General features: G+C 43.8%; 1 protein-coding gene across 1 annotated transcript in view; it reads left to right on the forward strand.

Moving 5' to 3' along the window:
- The first annotated feature begins 1,696 nt into the window (after positions 1 to 1,696).
- The window catches only part of map3k5 (mitogen-activated protein kinase kinase kinase 5), a 71,334-nt gene continuing 49,298 nt past the window's right edge, over positions 1,697 to 23,732 (forward strand). The window contains exons 1-2 of the mRNA XM_084378282.1: positions 1,697 to 2,676; positions 20,090 to 20,229. Coding sequence (XP_084234408.1) covers positions 2,247 to 2,676; positions 20,090 to 20,229 — 570 coding nt within the window. The 5' untranslated portion in view covers positions 1,697 to 2,246. The remainder of the gene's footprint in view (positions 2,677 to 20,089; positions 20,230 to 23,732) is intronic.

The following is a 23,732-nucleotide window of genomic DNA, read 5'->3' on the forward strand; positions in this document are numbered from 1 at the left end:
ATAAATTAAATTAAAAAGTAAAAAGCTAATGTGAGGCTACAAACAGACTACATTGCGGTCGCATGACTAAAACATTGTCGCCATTAAACGTCATACAAGACATTTACTATACGTGTTTTCTGTAAATTGATCAACATACAAGTTGTAAAGTCGCCTGTAGAGATGAACTAGTGAGTAAATGAGTCTCACTGAGTGTTCAGTGTGGTGACGTTTAATGTCCGTGATGTCTGTAGTCTCACTTGTTAGCAACCGCCATTTTTAACCGACACATTATAGCTTTATAATTAAATTGTTGGACATTCAGTGTTGTATTTTATGTCATTAAACAAAACTTGTAAATATCTTAAGCTTATGGTAACCACAGACCTTATTTAAGGCATTTAACCAAAAACCAATTCAAAAACCTCATAGACTTCGAGACGAGGGAACCGGTGTGATAAAATGCTAACTGATTTCCAAGTTTTAGGACTACAAACTACACCTCCACCGTATATGGTGGCAAACCTAACACCTACACCTACTGTAACTCGTCATAGCCTAGGTAATACAGACCCTCGCGTTGGGGAAAAGATCATCACCTTAAAGTTCCTGTTTATAAGAAAATGTATGTATGTTTGTCTATATATGTTATATGTCTTGAACCTGTACCAATGAGCTGTACTGGAAGCAAATTCCACCAGCCTGGCTGTGTGGTCATTAAAAGAATCAATCAATCAATCAATCAAAAGGGGATGGTGGCTGACCCATCCTACAATCCCTAAGCGTCAGTATTTGGGATTTGGGAATGGGACCTTTAACTTTGGGTGGTTTGACACTGGTCTCACTTGAAGTAAGTAGAAACATCTGTAGAATAGTTTGGACACTTGAATTGATGTATTTTCATGAAAAAAACATTCCTGCAGTGACGTAGAAAGTTAGGTTCTTCAGGAAGATTCAATATATTTGTAAAAAAAATGCTGCCCAAATATGGTGTGTAGAATGAATGTCCTGGTCCTGACAGGGGGAAGCACTCTGTCTTTATAAAAGCCACAAATATCTGCTGATTGTTTTTAAATGTGATGTAAAAATAATAACAGTGCGTTTACTGACCTGTAATATCAAGTGCTTTCCACTAGAGGTCCCCCTTATGACAGGAAAGAAAGGCACCACCAGGTTACAACAGGTGACAAGCAATTAGAAGGAAACAGCACCTGTATGAATGCATTCATTAAAGTTAGCTCTCATATTTGTCAAAGAGGTTTAAGCTACAGGGTTTACTGCAGAGAAGCTTTTGCTTAAAACCTGCCATGACTGATTACCACCATCTAAATCTGGGCTGCTTTATAGATCCCACTAGATTAATGGACGAAACAAGGCAATTAGTGCGCAACATTATGAAATGCTTCCAGCTCAGAGCCCTGAATAAAACCATTATGGAGATTAATGCTCAATATGGGGCTGTTTGTTTTGGAAGTACTTCATGTTCCAGCTGATTATTTGGCGAACTAACACTTTCTAATCTGGACTCATTTGTCACATAGAACTGGAAATACTGCTGAGTGGGTGTTTCGGTCTTGTCGTTTTTCAGAGAACTGCTCCCTTTCCCTGAAGTACACAGCTCCACATATGGCCACCGTGTCTCCGCCCAGCTCCACCAGACTCCCACCGATGTCTCTCCGCCCAGCGTGCGTGAGTGTGAAGCCTGGGCTGGAAGATAACAGTGGAAACTGGGCAGGGTCTGCCTGCACATGAAGGCACCCTCGATGCGTGCGCACTGTGCTTTCTCTTCTGAGAGCTGACGAGCACGTCGCTCCGATCCGACGCTTGAAGCGGCGCTTAACTTCGCCTCCGTGTGACATTCCCGTTTCCTGTGGGCGTCGCTGCGCGGACACCGGCTGCGTTGCTGAACTTTGGGAAGTGTGTGGATCTGTTCGTGCGAGCCGAGGAGGAATGCGCGGATTCGGTGGCTTTGTTTTTGCTCTCCTCGGAATATTGTCGTGACTTCTTCGGAACCTGCAGTGTCCCGCGGCGATATCGGGTGGTTTTTTTTTACCCAGCGTGCAACCGACGGTGAACATGCAGCATGATGTGCAGCTGCACCCTTCGCTCTGACGGACTGTTTACCTGTGTTGAAGCGGAGCGAGGTTGCACGTCGTTGCCTGCGCGGCGCAGACGCTCCATGGGTAACCGCCGTGCGTAACGCTGGCTCTCCATGGAGGACTCATCTCGACGCACACTTTAAGACAGTGAGTGACACTTGCGACAAGATGAGTCAGGACCAGGACGGGATATCGTTGCCGGTGCCTTGTTTCGGCTGCAGAGAGAGCCTCGCTGGGGAAAGCACGAGCAGCAGCAGTGGAGGAGGTGGAGGTGGAGGTGGGGGCGCCTCCTGTATCCCCGCTGCTGGGACTTTCTGGCACGACTCGATGGTCAGCGGCGGGGGGATCAGCCCCTCCACCGCGGACTGCCCGATGGATGGAGGGGGCTTGCTCTCCACCGGGAAGTCCGGCAAAAGCAGGCCGGTGACGGTGGCGTATGTGGTGAACGGAGAGGGGTTCCAGCAGAATAACGCGGAGAACATGGCTCTGCAGTGCCTGAAGGACGCCTGCGATACGGTGGGCAGCAAGCTGGAGACTGTGAACTTTGGTAAACTGGACTTTGGGGAAACCACGGTGCTGGACAGCTTCTACAATGCAGGTGAGTCGAGGGAAATCCATCGAGTGAAATTTAAAAAATCCAGCTGACTGAACAAGACCTTTTTTTTATCTTGTTCTTCTTAGACAAGGCTTAACTTAATCATTACCCTCCATTATAATGATTAAACAATCTGATCAATAGTCCTGAGTGAGAGTCAGCCAGCCCTGAAGTGCTGGTATGCCACAGGAATGCTTACCTCTCCTGCAAACTAGCCTCAGGGGGTCAAAGGTCAGCACTGCTGCATAACCTCTCTAGGAAGCTGTTTGGCTGCAGGACAGGTTGCTCAGCGCGCACTGAGCACAACACGCAGCTCTGCATGTTAGAGCTTGAGGCATTGAACAAGAGAGTACAGTGGGGTTGTTTAATTCGCTCCACAAATGTAGAAGCGATTGTTATTTCCCACACACACACACACGCATAGTTTTCCCCCTTCCATTGTGCGCCTCCAGTATTGTGCCGGGGTGTCATGGGTTGAACCATGAGGCTGGACTTTCCACTGGAATCTACAAACTGACTGAAAGCACTTGTGTGTATAGCTTGCTCCTAATCCTGCTGGAAATGTTCAGTTGTATTATAAACACTGAAAAAAAAAAGTCTTTGGAAAGCAGATCTTTCAGGCGCTGCGGTCAAATAAGAAGCAGCTGTAATGTACAGGCGTGTGGAGGAGGAGGGAGGAACAGCAGCAAGTGTATGCATTTCTGTTCAGTAGATCTTGCAGGAATTGAACACCTGTGACCGCCACTGAGAACCCTGCAGCTTTTAAAGAGCAACATCTGTGCAAAACACCAGAATATAAGCTTCAAGGATACTTCAAGGAAATATCAGCGTGTCAGACTCTAGGAAGCCGCTCACGTAGCCTGAGCACAACTTTAACTTTCAAGGACAAACATGAATGAAAATGTGCAAACGTCTTGTGTCATTTGTTTTCTGAGCCAGTCTAAAGGCACTGAAATGAGTTTTCACTGACAAGGGCAGCTACAGATAACATGTGAAAGTGCACAACATGCAGAGCACAGAGGCAGACGGAAAGCTGAAAGGAACACTTGCAGTCATCTACTTGATAGTGGAGGACGACACCTGCCACAACCTGGCAACTCAAAACGTCTTCTTAATAATGGCTTATAACTGATCCATACTCTAGAAAGTGGGACTGTTATGTGTAACACACTCCTATAAAGACTTTTCAACCAAATATGGTCCAGTTTAGAGCTTAAACACTCAGTCAGTTCACCGATATAACATTCTCTCGGGCCGGCTTCGTACATGCAAAGATTTTGGTCTTCGGCTGCAACCAACAATGGTTTTCTCTGTTTTGGTTAACCTGTTGTTTATTTTCTAAGTTAATTGATTGGTTTGGTCCATAAAATGTCAGAAAACGGTGATGAATGTCAATCGGGATGACGTCTACAAGTGTCTTGTTTTGTCCACGACACAAAGATATTCAATTGCGATTCACCGATTATCAGAATAGCTGGCGATCACTATAATAGTTGACAACTAAATGATTAATCATTGCAGCTCTAGCTTACAACTGATCTATAACAATCTACGTATCTTCACAGTAATATATGTAACTTAGACATCTATCTATCTAACTAGTCATATATGATAGTACTGTGAATATCTTTGGGTTTGTTTGCTTTACAGAGACAAGCAATATGAAGATGTCTTGTTGGGCTCAGAGACTTATACCGAGACATTTGTTCACTGTTTTTCAACGTTTGAACAACTAATTAATTATTAAAAAGAATCATTAGTTTAAACCTCAATGACTTAACATCTTTTAATCTCTAAATATCTAAACCAAAAGTTACTGGGGTGTAAAGCTAAAGATGGTATATCAACCAGGAAATAACCTCACTGAAATAAAAGCTCAGTCCTGGCCAAGACTGTGAAACACATGAAGAGACGCTGAAAAAATGTGATGCCAAAATTGAAAAGTTGGTGGAAAATAGAGCAAAAAGTTTATTTGAAATGCCTCTGTGTGGCGACCCACATCAGACCTTCATAATAAGAGCGCAGCAGTGGAAGCAGACAGTTGTATACAGGCTTGTTTCTTGTCACAACATCACGTTATTAGTTGTACAAACACAATGAGTTCTCCTTTTTCTCATTCGGCTGTTTTCCTCTGAACTACTGTGGAATTTTTCTCATAATTCACAGGGGAGGGCAGAGGCATTTTCCCAGAAACGCTGTCTGCTCTATCTGCTCAAACACACACTGCTTCATCCTCTTCCTGCACCAGTGTGTTCCAGAGATGAAGGCCAGACAACACAAACCTTTAAACAATGAGCTCAGAGACGCACTGAAAGTTTGTGTTAATCTGGAAAGACCATTCATTAGATTCCAACACAGCGACGGGCTGTTTCTAAAATGTGCTCCTCACAAGGTCCTGTGGACGAAGAGGACGTTTGGCTGGGAGACAACAGAGGATGACTGTCCAGTCTTCAGGAAATGTTGGGAAAGAGATGTAATCCAACAATAATGAGGGACCATATCTTATCATCAGGGGATTTTCTATCTTTATAGTTCAGATATTGATTCCGCTCCTGCAGTCAGACTTGAGCTCTGAAGTCGTATTGATCAGGTGGAGTTTGAACTTGTTGCTCAGCTGTCTCAGTCTGTGTTACTCACAGTGTGATCACACGTTACTGACTGAGACCAGTCAACAGTGATGGTATGTAAAAAATACAAAGTGCATAACCTGCAGCAACAATAGGGCTGCAACTCACAACAGTTAATTTAAATCAGTTAATTCACATTTTGATTTTTACAGTTTCCAGTTATCAGACAACAGATTGTACATGCTCATACATATATATTTGTGGAAGGCCAATATCGTCCAATAATATGTAATATATACTCTATCATTTGAGAAGCTGGAACCAGTTCATCTTTGGCATTCATGAACTGGTTATCTTAATCTTCGGCAATTAATCTTCTGCGGACTGACTAATCAATTAACTGACTCACTGTTTACCACTTAAACTAGCAATAGACAAGGTTCTTGCTTCAGTGTCTCACTATCAAGTAGGCTTTATCAAGTAGGATTTTATATTTCGATATTGTCCCGTCACAATATTATACAATATCATCGTCCCGTTCGCACCTAACTGTGATGTTGCAGTTATGTTAACATCTACTTTCAGCAAAGATGACTTGAAGCCTGATTCGAGTCCCTTGGCTCGCCATTTTTTCCTGCTTTCAACCAACTGCCAACTTGGCGAGCTGGCGTTTTTCTTAGAAAGTGAGTCTGTATGGTGAAACTTTGCGTGCATGCCTCTACATCAGGCCAATTAGACTGTAGTAACCTCCCATTTATTGACGCACGTTGCCTCCGCTGGTATTGTAATGGTGTGGTATCAAAGCTAGAAAATGCCAGCATCGTGACGACACTATTCTGTACAATGCAGTAACGGTGAACTTTCACATCACACCGTGGATCTGACGCTGTCTTGGTTGTTCCTGTGTCCTGTGTCAGTTTTTGTCAGACTGAGCAATGAATTTGTGGTGGGTATAAAACACAGGGGAAACATACATATATAAGCAGTGCCAATGACCACTCTATCCACCTGCAGGAACCTCATTTCTGCTGCAGAGAGCAGCTGCTTGAAGTGCTCTCAGAGAGAAATATTTTTGAAGTCACTAAAAAAAAGCAGCAGCCAAGATCGATTCGCCTGTTGTGCTCACTCCTCCATCTCTCCTCACTCAAGTCATGCAGTTCTAATGTATGTAGGCCGAACTGTAGAGCCCCTGAACTAACCTTTGTTGAATATTGAATGCGCACATTCACTGACTGAGCAAAGTGCAGGACGGTTAAGTGTGAACTGCAGAGGGTGAATGAACTTGTTTGTCCGTCTGTGTTAGAATCTAGATTCCAGATGTATCGGATTCCTGATTTCTGAATCATTGTCCAGCAATTCCAGGGTCTTGTGAATGGCTGGTTAGAGATCAGCCCAATCGCCAGGATAAGTGCGAGCGAAGTGTCTTCCTGCAAAACCACAGAGAAGTTCTCTCTTCTCACAACGCTGTGATTATGCTCTGGTTAGGTTTAGGCACAAAAACCACTTGGTTAGGGTTAGGAAAACATCATGGTTTGGTTTAAAATACCAGGTTTTGTCTCCACGGCTGGAAATATTCCCAGGTCTTCTTAAAAGGCATCTGGTTTTGACGCCACAAAATTGGCTGGGAACATCCCCGGGGGTCCAAAAGAATATCCAGTGGTGTGACTTGAAGTTGGGCTTCTGCCAGCCTCGTTATCTTGTAATACCGCCATCCCATCCACCTCCTGATGTGGAAAGTTGCTGATAAGTATTTAATGTGAAGGCCTCAACCTCGGACCTATCTGTGGTTTGCAGAAACGTTAACCGCTACCATTATATCCCAGGACCTGGGCCGAAAATAGTTAATTAAATGGCCAATCTGGTACTTAAGGCTTTAACCAGGAGGATTCAGTGCTTATATTTGTTTCTCCCTTTATAAGTAAATCAAGCTGAGAGGTTTTGATTGATGTCTGTGCGACTTGTAGTGCAACAATGAAGCACTAAACAGTTAATTGGGCTCGCTCGATACGTTTCAAATGATGCATCGCTTCTATCGGCGTGATAATTTGCCGAGCTCACGGCTCCTAGGCGCCGCTAATGCATCTTTTGTGTCTCCTAAATAGAAAGCAGCCGCTCAGAATTCAATGTCAGACTGGATAAAAGAGCGAAAACAAAAATGACAATTCACACTGACGGGTATTGACGTTCTGATGCTGCGTGGAAACACATCGAGACAAAACAACAACAAATAGTGCCCGAACACCCGCTTTCAATGTTCAACATGCAACAGTTAATATTTGAGTTTATCAGGGATCTATTGGTCAAACTTGTGTTGTTGCACCTGAATTAGCGGGTCGGGTCACAGCTGCTGTATGCAGAGCTTTATCTCTGCTGTTGATCATTACTGCTGCATCACTGTGTCATTGACAGCGAGCACGATGGGTTTTTGAACACTTCCTGGGCACTTTGAAAGCAGCTTCGCCTCAGTCTGAGTGTTTGCTCACCCCTTGTTTTCTGCTGAGAGCTCGACCCCGCCGCTCACCGCTCTGCCAGCGGCACAGATACAGCTCAGAAATTGCTTCATGGCCATCCACTCGTGCTTTTGCTTTGGTGGTGTTATATTGAGAAGGCTGAGAGAAGCTCATTGTTGAGCTCTGAGGTGGGGGAGTCACGAGCTGGAAAGATTTTGAAAGCATGTTAGGCACGACAACACTGCACTAAATGTTAAGTAAACACATCTTCTCACTGGTACATTATACCTGCATGGCCTACAGTGGCCCTCGACTGTTCAGACATAACGTTTTCATTATTTTAGAAAAGAAAAAAATGTGTTTCACCATCATTTAGCACATCCAGATATTTTTAAATTGCTCTATTTTGTGCAGCAAGCACATTTCAAAATTGAAGACAATTAATTCGCACACAAAAAAGCACAAATCCTCAAATTTCTGAGGCTGGAAGTGGAACATTTTTCTTTATTTATGCAGTATTAGTGGCTTAAATTCATTCAAATCATTTTCTGTGAAACAATTGGTCAATTAATGGACCTGTAGCAGCACTGAGGACGGCACTAAATCCCACCAGAGCTGCTCACTGGTAACCATTAGGTGAGGTAGGGTTTGAGTGGCTCAGCAAAAATTCATCCACATGTCTTAAAATAGGCAGCGCCCTTGTAATCCCTCTGGCAGCGCTACACGCAGGGCGAGCCGGCGAATTCCTGGAGCTGCCGAGCCAAAGCTACACGTTAACGTTCGGCTACAAACGAAGAGTTAACTGTCGAAGCTTGTTGGCTCGGCCGCCTGTGGCCTGTCTGCAAACCTTGCTTATTTTATGGAACAGTTCAAACGCAGACAGCGGAGGGTTTCAATTAAACTGGATGGGGCAACACAGCAAATAAGCTACGATGGCTTCCTCCATTTTGGTCCCATTTCCTCAAAGGGCAACGCTCTCAAAAGTTTGGTGGTCAGATGGAAGGAAATGTGTCACCAAAGTGAAGCTTGATGAGAGAAGTTTCATCCCCTTGAGTGAATCCACAGATCACAGATTTAATTGAAATTCATTTTTTCTACCAGTTTCTATATGTTAGATTTGTCGGATTCGATTCTCGTCCATCTTTAATGACGTGGCCGTAGACACACACACGGCACAGATGCAACTCTCGCACAGCACGTGAGGTCCTACTATGTTCAGTGTCAACACCGCCGGGTGTCAGCTGACGGCGTCTCTGTGTTCGCCAGCATTACAGTGTGCGCTCAGCTTCCCGACTGCTCTGAAATCCCATCAGCTGGCCCTCCGCTAAGTTGTTTATCCTCCCTCCTGTTTACTCTGCATGCTTGGCTGCTCGTCAGAGGTTAGAGAGCACAAGGTCAGAAGGAATTAGCCCACAGGTCGCTCGCTGGCGTCTGGGGAAAAGTGACTATCTCAGTGGGAGAGGCAGACTGTTGGCAGAAACACAGTGTTGTTAAGGAAAAGTTTCTTTTCACGCTGATATTTCTCAACAGGAAGTACAGTGTCGACTCAGAATCGGAAGCTTATAGCAAACCGTCACATTACATCAGATTTAGCTTTTTTTGCTTTGACATTTTTGCATGTTCTGCAGACTCATAACAGAAATCCCCCCCTGGGTCTCTTTAAGAGGGTGTTCTTTGTATTCGCTGAACATGTTGCGAGTGCAGTACACTGTTGGATGAACCTCAGGGCAAATGTCTTAAGTGCTCCACAGAAAAATGACAGGAGGTGGAAGGGAGCGGCATATCAAAGCTCCCTCTCGGGTCTTATCTGGGGTTCATGTGAGGTGAAAGGCACCAGGAGTGGGTAGCCAGCGTCTTAAAAACCAGTGGAGGGTGAGAGAGACTGACTCATGATATGATGATGATAAGGTGCAAGAAAGCAATCGGTAACTCTATCTACCCCAAAGATCGGTGAGATTACGCTGTTGTATGGGCAATCAGCTGTGAAAAATGTATGCGGCAGCACTTTGATTTGAGGGGAAAAGTGTAAATATTGGAGCTGAGGAGATTGTAAGCGGTCTCCAGCAGACAGAGGGTTGATACTCGTCAGTCTTTACAATGCTCCTCTCACGTACTCGGCAGCTCTGAGCTGGTTTGGTTCGGTGTTTTGATTCTGCACATGCACCGCAAAGGTCACAGAGTGAAGTAGATGCAAAACTGTGTGCGTGACAAAAGTAAAGCATGGGTGGTTGAGGGAAGGAGGCCAATTTTTTTTAGGTTTCAATTTACTAGATGAAATACGACTTTTACGGGGGTTTTGTTGAAGCGCTTCGCAGAGTCCCCTCCCTTTCTCCTCTCATGCTTGGTTACTCGTCTGTAGGCTGCCAACACCCCTCAGGACATTAACACGACATGCTAACAAATGAGTATTACTGTAAATCATGTTAAACCTTCCTGCGAGTGATTAACTTAACGTCAAATCAGCCCTCACATGTGGGCTACTAACAAGTCTATAGCCATGACAGCAGTGCTCGAGCGTGCTAACATGCTCATAGTAATGTTAAAGAAATACATTGTTTGCTATTGATAACATTCATCATCTAAATGTGCCATTACATCTCCTCCCTCCCATTGCATTCATGTGACAACACCACTGTTCAAAACCATCTGCCCCCCTCAAGTGGTTTCCAGTCTGTGCACGGGCTAACATTGCTAACGCTAGGTTAGGTTGATGAGAATGTCATTGCAAGTAGGCTATTTTACTCAAATCAAATCAGAGGATAGCCAAAGTAATTATGATTCATCCTCTGGGTGACATGAATACCTGCACACAGTTTCATGGTACTTCATCTTATAGCTGCTCAGATATTTTAGTCTTGATGGATACACTCTGACACAGTTTGCAGTATTTGTTACATTTTTACTGGTTTGTGACGTTTCTGCAGTTTCAGAGGGAAAACTCTTATTCCTTCCACTTTTCAGGATCTACAGGTGAAGTTTTCAACTCCCGCTTTATTCCACTGCAGCATTCTGCAAACAAGCACAGCTCTCACGAGATGTAATCGTGATGAGGCAGAAACACTGTTTACTTGGCATAAATACAAAAATCCTCTTTGTTACAGTGAATTCTGTTTCGGTGAAAAGGAAAGCAGGAAGTAAATCAAGCAGGCAGGTCGGGGCAGCTTGCACGGCAGCACGGGTCTCTCCCGGCGTGTTTGTCAGCCGCAGATGAATTCACATTCTGTTCTCGGCTCTTTTCCCCCTCGGGGCCGTGGCGCTGTGAGTTTGTAAAATCTCTGGGTGTGTGAAAAGGCAACAAAGTGCAGCAGAGATATGAAAGGGCCAGTCTGCCAGGAGAAAGGTGCAACTGGCAGGTTGGTCTCATTTCCTGCATAATGGTTTTTTCAGGGTTTTGGTTCGTTTCTTCCGAACACACTTGTGTCTAAAAATAAAGGGAGCATTAATTTCTCTGCTGGGCAGGGCGTCTAAAAGACAGAATAACTATTGTCTAGTGTTTCCCATACGATCCTGTGGGAGTTGAGATATATTTGTAGACAAAAATGCTCAGTTGAAAGACTTGTATGGGGCTTTTTCTTCCATTCCCAGGGTTGTATTTTTGGGAGAACGCTGCAGCTGGCTGTTTATGTGTGTGGCTTTTTGGCCTCACACGCAGCTGAACCTGATTTTGAATTTGTTATAGTTGTTTGACCACTTCTAGAGACACTTTCCTTTCCACAGGTGCATCAAAATGTCGTTCGTTCCAGGCCAGGTTCTTAGAGTTTGTATGTCTTTGTTTCCCTTCCATGTGTCGACTGAAGTGTGGTGAAAGGGCAGTTGGCACAGTCGGCAGTAAAGATGTCATCCTGCGTGAGTGAGGGTGACGTCACACTGAGGGGGAAACATGCGGCACCTTGTTTCTACCGGGAACTGTTGCACCACTAGTACCTTTGATTTTGACATATCTAGAACAAGTTGATGAGATGAGACTTGAAGGTATCCTGGGTATTTTTTCCCCACTAGTGGCAGTATTTACATTATCTGGGCTTGGCTTGTGCTGATTGGCGTGTACAGGCAATTGAAGAGATGATCTCTGGTTGATTCCCGCTATGCTGATTTTAACTTACTGACTAGCAAAACCAAGATGAGCTGATCTCTAGAATCTGCAACCTTCCGTGCATTCAGAGATGTTTCTGGTGAAGTCTGCCCGCCTGCTGAGTCACGTTAATTAGCACAAGTGACGAGTGAATTTAAAATCCTTACGAACCAGTGACTACTTGTTTTCCGTGGATCTGACACCTCGCATCTCTGTTCTCCAAATCGCAGAGCAAAGTTCTCCAAAAATGACGCAAAGTCATTGTCATGCAGCGCCGGCATTGACTCCCCCGACCCCCTGTAACCCTCGCCGACCCTAATGGCATTTCGAGTAAACATGATTGGACGATACAGAGATAGAAACAATCGCCCGACTCTAATCTGGCCAGCAAAGACCCGAGACGCATATAGCAGCAGTTTGCCAGAAAAAGGCAGGAAAGAAGCTATTCAAACCAACCATTGATAGAAACAATGAAAATATGACAAATGGCGTTGCAGATGTGAGGACAGAAATGCATTGTACATGTTTGAAAGGCTTCAGGGATACACTCGGTGCATTTTGAGATAAGAGAAAGAATGTAAACATAGTTGTTAGTTTATAAGAAAACTCCACAGGGCACCGTTAAGTCTGTCTTGAGTCCAAGTCTCTGTGCTCGGTTATCTTTCATGTCACTTCAACCTGACAGCACTGAATTATCACCTGCGGCACAAGGACGAGACGTAATCATCCCGCAGCTGCCACTGCACATGGGGGCGCAACGACCGGCCGCTGCCATTTCTGGAAATTTGGCAGGGAAGTTGGACATTATACTCTCCAAATTTTTTTTTTAGGGGGAGGAAAAAGACTTCACGAGTGTGGGAAATTATTTCCAGTGGAGCTCGGAGAGAGTAACTCCACTTTGTGTCCTCTGTGTGGGACGAGCTCCAGGGAAATCTCCCCGCTGCACTCTGCTCCGCTAACACGAGCCGCCTTCCCTCCGTCTCTGCGAGGGACAAGGGGTAAAACCTCAGCAGCAGCAGCAGCTCACCGAGGGTTTCGCTCACATCTTTTAGCCTCGCTGAGTCTCCATGGTTACAACATCTTGCGTGTTATGTAATTGATTGTAACGAGTGCTTTATTTATGTCCTGTACCTGTCCTGTTCCTGCCTACTCAGAGTCAAACACAATAAAAATGCAGGTCTTCATGGCTGGCCCCCGAGTGACCGATGCAAACAGTGCCGTTGCACGTGTAATTGCAGTGCTTTTAGCATTGCAGTGTGGTGACATTGCACAAATATGAAGTGTTATTAGGCCACGGTACGGGAACATACCTACACATGCCAACATTTTATCCCTCCCCTACTCTGCCAGGGAAAACAGATGATATGAAATATGCTGTTGCCCTGTAAGAAGAAGAATAGTGGTGGGAAACATATCGGCAATGCCACAGAGGAGCCACTGCTTTGTTAACAGATAGTCAACCACTTTTATTTTTAAAAAGTTTCTAGTGTTTCCACCTAAATAAGAAGTTAAATGTTTGGAGATGTTGTATTAGGCACTACTTGAGAATTTGCTCACACCTGGTATTTTCATTTCAGTTACGTCTACCTTGATCCAGGGCCGCCCATAAAGGGGGGGAAGGGGAAAGCTTTCTGGGGCCCTTGGAGCCCAGCAATAATCCTGTTCATCCTGAATTTGAGCAGGTTTTATTGAACCTAATACTAACTAATACTAACTAACTACTCGTGGATATTGTAGTGAATTCTTGCTATGCCAGAGCCTGCACGTAAAACTGGATGCCAGAAAATAAAAGGAGGAGAAAAAAAGTAGATGGCAACATCTTTGGTTCCATATAATAATGTAATGACTGATGAGGCGGACGATAGCCAGGTGGCTAACGTTACTAGCCAAGAGGTAGCTAGCAAGATTGAATGAGCCACCACCACCCTGGAGAAAGATGATGATGTGTTTCTTGACCAAGCACCCAGGAAGAGCTCCAGTGTAATTACAACGTCATGTGACGCACTGGGGCCCGAAAAAAGGAAGATTAATTGATTATTCGGGAAAACAAAGCACAGATTTTCGTAATATATTTTGGTTCATCTCTCAGCCCTCTTCGGTGAATGGCGCTTACTCGGGCGTCCTCACGCAATGCGAGCAGAAGCTTGAGGCGGCTGTTTCATGAGGTTGAAAGCTGCAGAGAAAACTCTTTTAAGTGATCCTCGAGTTTAGAGTGTTTGATCACAGATCTGTGTCACCAAGGTCAACAATGAACATGCATCCTCAGATCTACAGACGAGTCACTGATGAAAGCAGTTGTTGGTCCAGCTACAGCGATGTATAGTGTAGGTGATGCACACAGTCGCTGTTTATCGCTGAAGGCTGCTGGTAGTGACTGTTTACATTTCTCAACAGCCCACACTCATTAAAATAGATTTCTTTGTGTCCAAATGTGTTCTCTCCACTTGGCTCCGAGCACAGAAGGGAAAAAGACAGAAGACACTTTGAAATAATCCATATTCAGTCGAGCCGTCTCCAGTGCCATTTGCATCCTGCTGCGATTATAAAATCGAGCAGACCCCCCCACCCCGTCTGAAAAGAGCCTGTGTAGCTGGTGGAGGATCCATACCAGAGACACCAGCACAATCTCCAGTGAGTTCATGCAACTCATCAGCCTTCCCCCCGCTCTCCTCCCTCCTCTCTCCCCCTCAGAGGCACCGCTGGGCCTGAGGAACCTACAGCAGCAGGCCGAGCGCTGCTGAGAGCCTATTGAATTATTTTTCCTCCTCTGCTTTGAGCAGTAGGCGAGGGAATCAATTTGGTTTTGGTCAACGGTAGCAGGTTGAGCCGTAGGAGGTGTAGCAGGATTATGAGGGCATCGCCGTGCATGTTTTGGTCGTATCTCTCCGCGATGTAGATAGACTTGGGTTTACTACTGATTTGAGGTGATAGCGATGACTACAACAACAGCTGAGGTGAGCACATGTGATCATGTGTCAGGGCCCACGATAAAGCGTGACTGGATGACTCAAGTTACTCTGCTACTGGCTTTACGCAGCCTTCTGTCAACGCTATGTTGGCAGGTCTGCCGCTACGTTGGCATGCGCTCAGCTGCGATGGTGCACTGGTAAGCAATCACGACATCTGAAGGCTCTCCAGAAACACTCAGACGCTCTGCTGTTGAATCCTGCAAAGTCACGGCTGCTGTCTGTGCAACGTTGAGCGCGTCTGTGCTGTTTGTTTCCATTTATTCAAGATTATCGTCGTTAATACGGCATGAAACTACTGGCAAAACACAAAAAACATTTCAAATATAGCCCGCCATCACAGGGGGAAGTGTGTTCACAACATGTTGACAGGGTTTGAAGTGTGAGGCATTTCCTCCTTTTGTTTGTTTAGTCATATAGTCAGACGCTTGTCACGATTATGTTCTCGGTACTTACAAATGCAGTGCTGTTTATTATCGTTAAGAGTTGCTTCTATCAGGAGATACATATTTAAAGAGGGCTGCAGGAAACAATCACTTTCATTATTGATTCATACGTCCATTATTTCTCAATTAAGACATTAATCACCAGTTTATCGTAACCAGAGGTGACAGCTGTATTTAGATTCTTTGTGTGTATTGGACTTCCCATCTAACAAAAATGTTTTGTTAGATGGTCAGTCCAAAATGAAAAAGAAATTTAGTTCACAATGATATAAAACAGAGAACTCCAGCCGTGCTAGTGTCTCTGTGTGCTGTACAGACTTAAGTGGTGGCCATCCATGGAGCTGTGGCACTAGCACGGCTAAAATCTTTAATAATAATAATAATAATAATTAAATCAAAATCGTTACCATCACGGAGTAGTTGCTGATTAACTGACGAACCACCTTAGCCTTACTGTTGCTCCCTTCGTGTGGGCGTAGATAAGATAAGAAGTAGCTGCATGCGAGCTACGATCCTGTCGTCGTTAGTCAAAAATCCTGACGAGGAAATGAAGGATGAAGGTGGTTCTGTGTGACTTCCCCTGCATTCAGCCTCTCACTAACGTCTGGGACATGTTGTTCTTCTGGTTTTATAATATTAGACTATTGTTGAGCACTCGTGCATTCAAATTGAAATACACACTGCACACTGACAACATCATACGGCACCAGTCAAGTGTTGTCAGCTCTCGGGGGCTTTGTTGTGAGAACAAAGCACTTATGAGAACTGATTGCTCCTCTCCACAGAACAAAACTCGCTTGTGTCCTGCCCTTTTTCTTTTCTTTTTTCATACGCGCACAGAGTCGGCTGCACGCCCTATTCATCACCTTTATTAGCCTTGCCCCTATGACAGCAAACACTTCCCGTGGCTCAGATGTATTTCTTCAGAAGCAGGTGAGGTTTCCAAGCAGAGCAACGCATAATCACCCCCACCCATGTCATCACTGCGTTTTATAAACATGTCTGCAAGCTTCTTTTTTTGTTTTCGTCAGAAGATGCAGCTGTGTGTTACACCGCTGCCTTTTTAATGGCCTGTTTGCATTCAATTCTGGTTGAGATGTAATATTGATGGGGTCTCCCACTAGCAAAGAAATGAGACAAGCTTATATTTTATTCATCAGCCAACATGCGCTGTCTGGATGTTGACATTCAGGTGCACCTTGTGTGCATAAAGTAGGAGCGCTGAAGAAGCTAAACAGCCGTGTTTCAGGTTGTTATGGTCTGCAGTAAGATTAGGCATAAAGTACAAAGTATTCCTCTACTTAATATTCAGTCAGCTGCAGTAAGGGCCAGACTGATAGAGGATATTGGCCAATATTGGACTATCACAGATATATAATTATTGACGTATATGTTGTGTATGTTAACATGCAAAAAAAAGATGTTTGGGGTGATTTTTAATTACTAAATTCCTGGTGAAGTTTAACATTTCAGTGCACTGATGTCATTTTAGACAATAAAGTTGTTAAAATGTAAAATGATATATCTATTGGAATTTTTTTTATTTTTTGGGGCCGATATTGGGGAATATATATTCCGATTTCGATATATCTGCTGATATGCATACATTTTTTGCATCCCTCAAATGTAGTTATCAAGAAGATATATAGAAGGAGGCAGGATATGTTACAGTTTAACAATAAAGTAAAACTGAATGTTGAATACTTACACACCACCCCAAACGTCTTTTTCTGCATTGTGTTCTTTAAAACTAAAACGTTTTTTATCAGCCGATAGTGACATATACGCCCGTATCGATATATCTGATATCCGATAATATCGGCCAACCCATACATCAGTCGGGCTCTAAAAAAATCACTTGGTTCTGGTAAGTAACGGATTGTGCTTTGGGTAAAATACCTGCTTTGGTTCTCCTTTAAATCATCCAGTGGTGTCATGCTTGAAAATGTTGAAACACAGTCTTGAACTGCAGTCACTGGCTTCTAGCTTAACTCCCCCACCGTCCCCTTCAACTCTCAACATTACAGTCGGGTCATAACCATGTAATGTGAACGATATGTGACATGAATCATAGCAGTGTCATTATGGTAAGTAACCTATCACGTACAAATGTGAATTTAAGAATGGTCTGCAGAAACATTAACTGCCGACATCTTATCCTGGCAACTGGGCTGTACCAGTATCAGCCCCAAATATCCAGGATCAGTTGGGTATATTTTCAGTACAAGCCGGTCAATTTTGGTACGGACTTTTAATGACACAGGAGACACAATGAGCCTGAACGTCATGATTGTAGAGATGTCACTGACAGAAGTGCGTCACGGATATGGAAGTAACAAGTGGTCGTTAAGAAGAGGTCAGCGAGCGAGGATTAAGGTGTACTTTCCCTCTCCGCCTTGTACGTCAGAAAGTGAAACCTAACTTCACTGCGTTCAATCCTGGAGCGAGCGTCCTGATGTGACTAACCCGGGGAACAAAACCCTCTTGATATTCTGCATCACTGCACAGATCCGCCGAGCTTAAAATCCCCTCTGTCCTGTCCTCTGTGTACTTGGCTGTAATGAAAATGTGAGGCTGTTTTTTTGAAAGCCTGCGCGGAGGAAGGGGACTGATGATGAGAACCCTCTGAGGCCAGCAACAAGTGCCCGCTTCCTGGATGAATTTGCATGCGCTGATGATGAGTGCGAAGGGCTGCACGGCCCCTCATCACTGACTAAAGCTCTCCACGGCTGCAGCCAGCCAGCCTGTGATAGGCTTCTGTCTGCTGTGTTGGCATGCAGCCACACAGCCTCTGAATTAAATGACTGTCTGATGTTAACTGTGCATTCAGATCGTGAGCGTTCACATGGTTGCTTTGAGTAATTTGGTCTGTAATTTGTTCTGATGGCTTTAGTAGTGTTTGAAGCTTTGAGTTTTGGGGATCTGCTCTTCTACACAATATGTATTTTTTTACTTTTTCTATTGTTAGATTGCAGTGCTGTTACATTTGATGAGAGCCGTTTTTAAAGTTGTCTTTTTAGATTTTTGGCCACTGTTTGACAGACTGATTGACAGATCATGTTTTTGCTAAAATGGAATAATACATGGACCTTGATGTGAAAATCAGGTGTATTGAGGTGGCTCGTATGGGCCTGTTGGGCTGTGGCGGAGGTATACGCTCTATTTAGTGTCAAAATATCGCATTTTTATGACTTAAATCAGGCTTATATCATGACTTCAGTAGTTTTCTCTGAAATGACTGAGATTGAGAGTCTCAGGGTAGAGGCTGTTCATTTTCTAAAGATTTTAAATTTGTGATTTTGGATGCGAGTCCAAGCATTAGGCCAGTAAAACAGGACTGACTGGATGTAAACTTTCTTCGGGCATCTGTAAGCAAAACTTGTAGAAGACTTAGGAAACTGTGGTCTATTCTGCATTTTTCATGCTTCTCTGTTACTCTCCTGATGTATTGTCTCACTGTTTGTCTGTCAAGTGCAAAATGGGCAATAATAACACGATTTTCCTGCTCAAAACTACTCAAGACCACAACCCAGAGGCAATCAGAGACTTCTGCGCCACCGGCAATTGTTCAGAATTGAACAACCTATCATCTGACTTGCTTGCGGTCTGACCAAGAGCTTAAATTGCCCCGTGGACTGAGGATGAGGATGAATATTTGAATGCTTTCCTCCAGTCATAGTCCGCAGACTGTAATGGGAGCCAGCCAGTGAGGACCCATTAGGGGTAGAAGATTTGAGATTCTCTGCTCTTCAGCTGCCTGTAATGTGTTTGTTGACACAGAGAGGTGGATAGTTGGAAACAGATGAGAAAACCAGGGTGCGGCCTTATCTGTCTGACTCTCTGAGCTCTTCTGTCATTACTGGAGCACTGCCACTGGGCTGATTTGTTTTTGTTGTTATCAGTGGTTCGAGGTGGCCTCAGGAACAACGTGTACTGCCCTACGTCATGTATGTGCCTCCAAAACACTGTCATGATCATCCTACACCTCCATCAGTGTGTTTATTACCATATAATGTCATTTAAATGCAACAGTTGAGGGATTTTCAGTATGTTATGGTTCAGTTCAGCAGCACACCTATGAATGAGCTCTTTGGTTACACGGCACAGCAGTCTGTTATGCTAGTATAAACACAGAGCTCCTGGTTCAAGGCTGGGAACTCTCTCTCTCTCTATTGATCCAGATCATCTGCTCGAGTCCAGCTGGAGTCAGTGTGTGTGGTATTGAGCGTATTTGTATTCATTGATAGGCGGGTCAAATCACCTCCACTGGTGGAAATGAATGGTGTTTTTTAAGAGAGCACTTCTGAATTAGCTCCACTTGTGTCTCTGACACGAACATCTATAGCTGACTGTAGCAAAAGCTGCTCTAAACATCGCCTACAGTTTGTAATACAGACACACACGACGTGGTTTCATATCCGTCCATTAACCTTTGACCTCAGAGCCGTGTCTGAGTCCCAGAACAATAAAGACCGGTCCATGTTTGCTTAAATGAAAACAAGATATTGATATCTGTTATTTTGTTATTGTGTACGAGCTGTTCTCACAGGGTTTAAAAGGTGTTATCATGGGACATGGGAAATGCAGCTAAATTCTCTGGTATATTTATCAGTTTTAGCATAAAAAAATGTATAGACATTTTTAACAATATGGCCAAAAGCTTGTAGTCCACATACTGGATCTTGTTTTTCATGGTTCCGCTGACAGGAAATCTACAGGTTGAGGAAAGGTCTACAGTTTTTCCCAATCGCTTTTCGTTTTTCTCAAACTTCAGCTCAGTTTCTCGAAATTATAAACACAAAACTGAAAAAAGTAACCGTTTTGTAGAAACTCCACAATAACCTTGTCTTCCACCAAAACATCTCACACAGCCAGCAAATGAAAATGACACTAACATGCCACCTCTCTCCATCAGACTTAGCTGTTGTGGAGATGACAGATGCCTTCCGCCAGCCCTCGCTCTTCTACCACCTGGGAGTCCGAGAGAGCTTCAGCATGGCCAACAACATCATCCTGTACTGCGACACTAACTCCGACTCCCTCCAGTCCTTGCAGGTAAGCTGCCGTGATGAACACCAGCCGGCCCTCAGCACTTTAACACATGAAGCAAACAATCACTGTTGTTCACAAGGGTGGTGATTAAAGGCTATATTTAGTAGGAGGCAGGGGATTGACGGGAATGTAATTTGGTGGCAGCGGCACATAAAGGCGTCGATAATTTGATGGAAGGAAACGTGTTAATGACGCTGTTTGAGTTGGGGAGTCAGCAGCGGGCTTGTGACGATGCTGTGCTTATGCTTTCGTTAGGTTAAGGCACAAAAAACATTTTGTTCGGGTCGGGAAATGTTTTTGCCACGTTTTGTCTCCACAAACACCAGAGAAACTGTCCTGACGTCTCGTCAAAAATATTCGCTTCTGCTGACGTCTTATTTAAATTACCCAGTGGTTTCATGCTTTAAAATGCTGAAACACCATTTCAAACAGTGGTCTCTTGCTTGGCTGCTGCCTCGACCTCTTGTTCAAAATATCCTGTTTTGTTCCCACTAAAACAGCAGTAAAATGGCCAGATGTCACAATGAAAATATCCAGTTGTTTCAGGCTTACAAATGTTGAAACACGGTCTCGAACAGTGGTCCGTCTCTTGGCAGCTGTCACATCACTGCCATCCCCTCCTCTTCCTGACGTGAAAGTGAGCTCATATACATGTAGCCTGAACTTGATGTGACACATATTGTAGAAATGTTGTTATGATACATATGAAACCTACAACTTGGACACATCTGTCCCAATATTTTATTCTTGTGATGGGGCTGTTTCACTTCCACCGAGGAGGTTCAGTCCTGTTTGTTCGAATTCAGAAACATGTGCTCGTGACAGGTTTCCATGAAGTTTGGTAGGAAGTTAGGTATGCTCAAATAACAGGTGTATTTTAGTCCAGGTCCATGCTTTGTGGTTCTTGTGAGTTCATCCATGGTGGTGATTCGTGCTACTGCTACCTTCTTTATTTATTCCCTATTTTCTTCACAACTTTAAAGATATTTTACCCAAAAAACAGCTTCCAAAAATGAGTTTTCTGGCAACAAATCTCACACTGTGAAGTAGATGTTGAATCACTGCTCCAAGATAGCATCAGCAAAGAGACAAACAACACTGTGTTCAGATAGAAATGTCAGGTTTGTACTTTAATGGGCTGGAATCCTAAATCCTGCTGACAGATTTTGTCTGAGTCAGCATAAGACAACAGTGTGGGTCTGTAGCAGACGAGACGTAGTTCACACAGTCTGAGGCCCTGGTGTAACACATTGAAAAACTCCTGCTGTAGGCGACTTGTAGCAGAGGAACACTGAAGCCTTTATTGTTGGTTGTTTGTGTAGTGAGAAGACTTTCATGGCGACAGGGATCCTCAGCCAGCGACCGCACTGCAGAGTCGACATATAGCACCATACAGCCAGACTGGAGCTAAACATGACATAAAAAGATGATTAGCGTTCTCAGCTCTATTATTTCTGCCCTTTTAGCTATAAAAAATGTTTTAGAGGCCATTATTTCCTGCCCTAATGTAAGCTGGTACCTAACAGGAGTTCTCCCTCCCTGTGGTCTGTCGCGGTGCCGAGCTCTCCTGACTCTGCGGTCGGCTAACTGCACCTCACCCTGCCTGGAAAGACCACTTCTCTCCTGTGGTTTCCTCTGATCTCTAGATGCTAAATTGTTTCAAAGGGTGTGTTCTAAGAACAGAGGTTATCTTAAAATACTGAAGCTACTTCTTAAAAATACACCAAGACCCGAAAGAGACCTTTGTGTAGTCAAGAGGCCTTTGTGTACTCGGTGTGCACATGTTGGTCATGCTTCTTTTCACAGCAGATTTATTTATATACTTCTATAAAGAATAAAGTAACCTGTGCAAGCAAGTACGCTTCACTTATGAAACAGGGCTCAATGTGGCTCTCCATCCACAGTGGGAAATACTTGTTTGGATACATGCGAGGATTTCTTTTTTAAATTAGTTTAAGTGAGACATATGCTCATTTTCAGGTTCATAATTTTATTTTCAATTACTACTAGAATAGTTTTAGATGCTTTAATGCTCAGAAAACACATCAGTTTTCTCATACTGACCGGATCTGTTTTAGCCTCTGTCTCTTTAAGGCTCCCCCTCCACAATACCCAGTCTCCTCTGGTTGGTCAGCTCACACATGCCTGAGCCAGCACCGCTAACAACAACAGAGCAGCTGTGCTAGATCAAATTTGTGTTTGCCACTGAGCTTATTTTCTGCAGTAATCCAAAATCCAATAGAAAAATCCCAAAGGCTTATTGTTGAGGGAACCAGGGCGATGCTAACTCATCCCTGCTGCTCTCTATTGCAGATGGAAATACGTTTTCTTCCACCAAAGTGGTCCTGACTGCACCGTTATTGATTCAGATTGTAACACATCATAAAGGTCATCATAGTCACTGATATGACAAACTCCAAATAATGTGCTATTGATGTTGTGCGGTAACCCATTATTGCCTTATATTCCTCAGTGAGCAGTGGATATTAGTCAGGCTTTGTGCCGTGTATCCAGCGCATGATGAGAGGAACGGCAGTCAAATCATTTCTCTCTCTGAGATTTATGTGGCGCATTATGCTGTTATCCCAGAGTTTGAAAATTAGAAGCGGAGACTGCTTCAAAGTTGGATGATTAGCTCATTTAAAAACAGGTTAAAGCTGACAAACCATGTTAACTGGATTGATAAAATGGACTATAAAGCTTCAGACACTTATTATCAGTGACTCAACAAGCAGTTTGAAGCATACTGAGGCCTTTAGGTGGTTTACAGAGGAAGTGAAGCGAACCGGACAGCAAGGTTTTGGTGCTTTAGACGTGAAATGACACTAAAATCTTGCTTTCAGGAGTTGTGTGATGTTCAAACCTGATCTTTTCTTTACCAAACTCTCCGTCTGTGTGGCCTAATGTAGATCATACTGTGGCCTTTTCATTGTATTCAAACATGTTGAGTATATTTCCTTTCTCATTGAACAGTTGCAAAACCTTCTTTGAATATTTGGAAACCTGCGTCATTCACGTCAGCTTGTGGTCTCCTTGTACTTAATAGGTGCAACTCTACTTTTTACAATGCATTAATGGACCAATTTTAACGATTTAATTGTTAGCTAGGTACCATTATACAAAACAACAGATTAGTTAAAACTTGTACGTTTCTTTAGGTTAGATTTTTAGTTTCGCTCTTGACATAACACTGTGCTTTACTCCCTGGTTAGGTCACGGTTAGGCCTAAAATACCTGTTTTGGTCGCCTCAAACCCGTCTGGAAATGTCTAGAGGTCTCATTAAAAACACCCGGTTTGTCGGCACAAACGCGGCTGGAAATTGTCCCGCGTTCTCCCTAAAAATATCCAGTGGTGTGACACTTACAAATACTGAAACGCAGTCACCTGTTTGCTGCCTTTTTCGCCTATAACTTGGTCACCATCCGCTCCACCTCTCAATATGAACGTCACATCATAAACATGTAATGTGGACATGATGGACGTAATGTTAAAGCACGTTTTGTGC

Source organism: Pagrus pagrus, assembly GCF_965226575.1.
Source record: "Pagrus pagrus genome assembly, chromosome: 16".
Taxonomy (NCBI): domain Eukaryota; kingdom Metazoa; phylum Chordata; class Actinopteri; order Spariformes; family Sparidae; genus Pagrus; species Pagrus pagrus.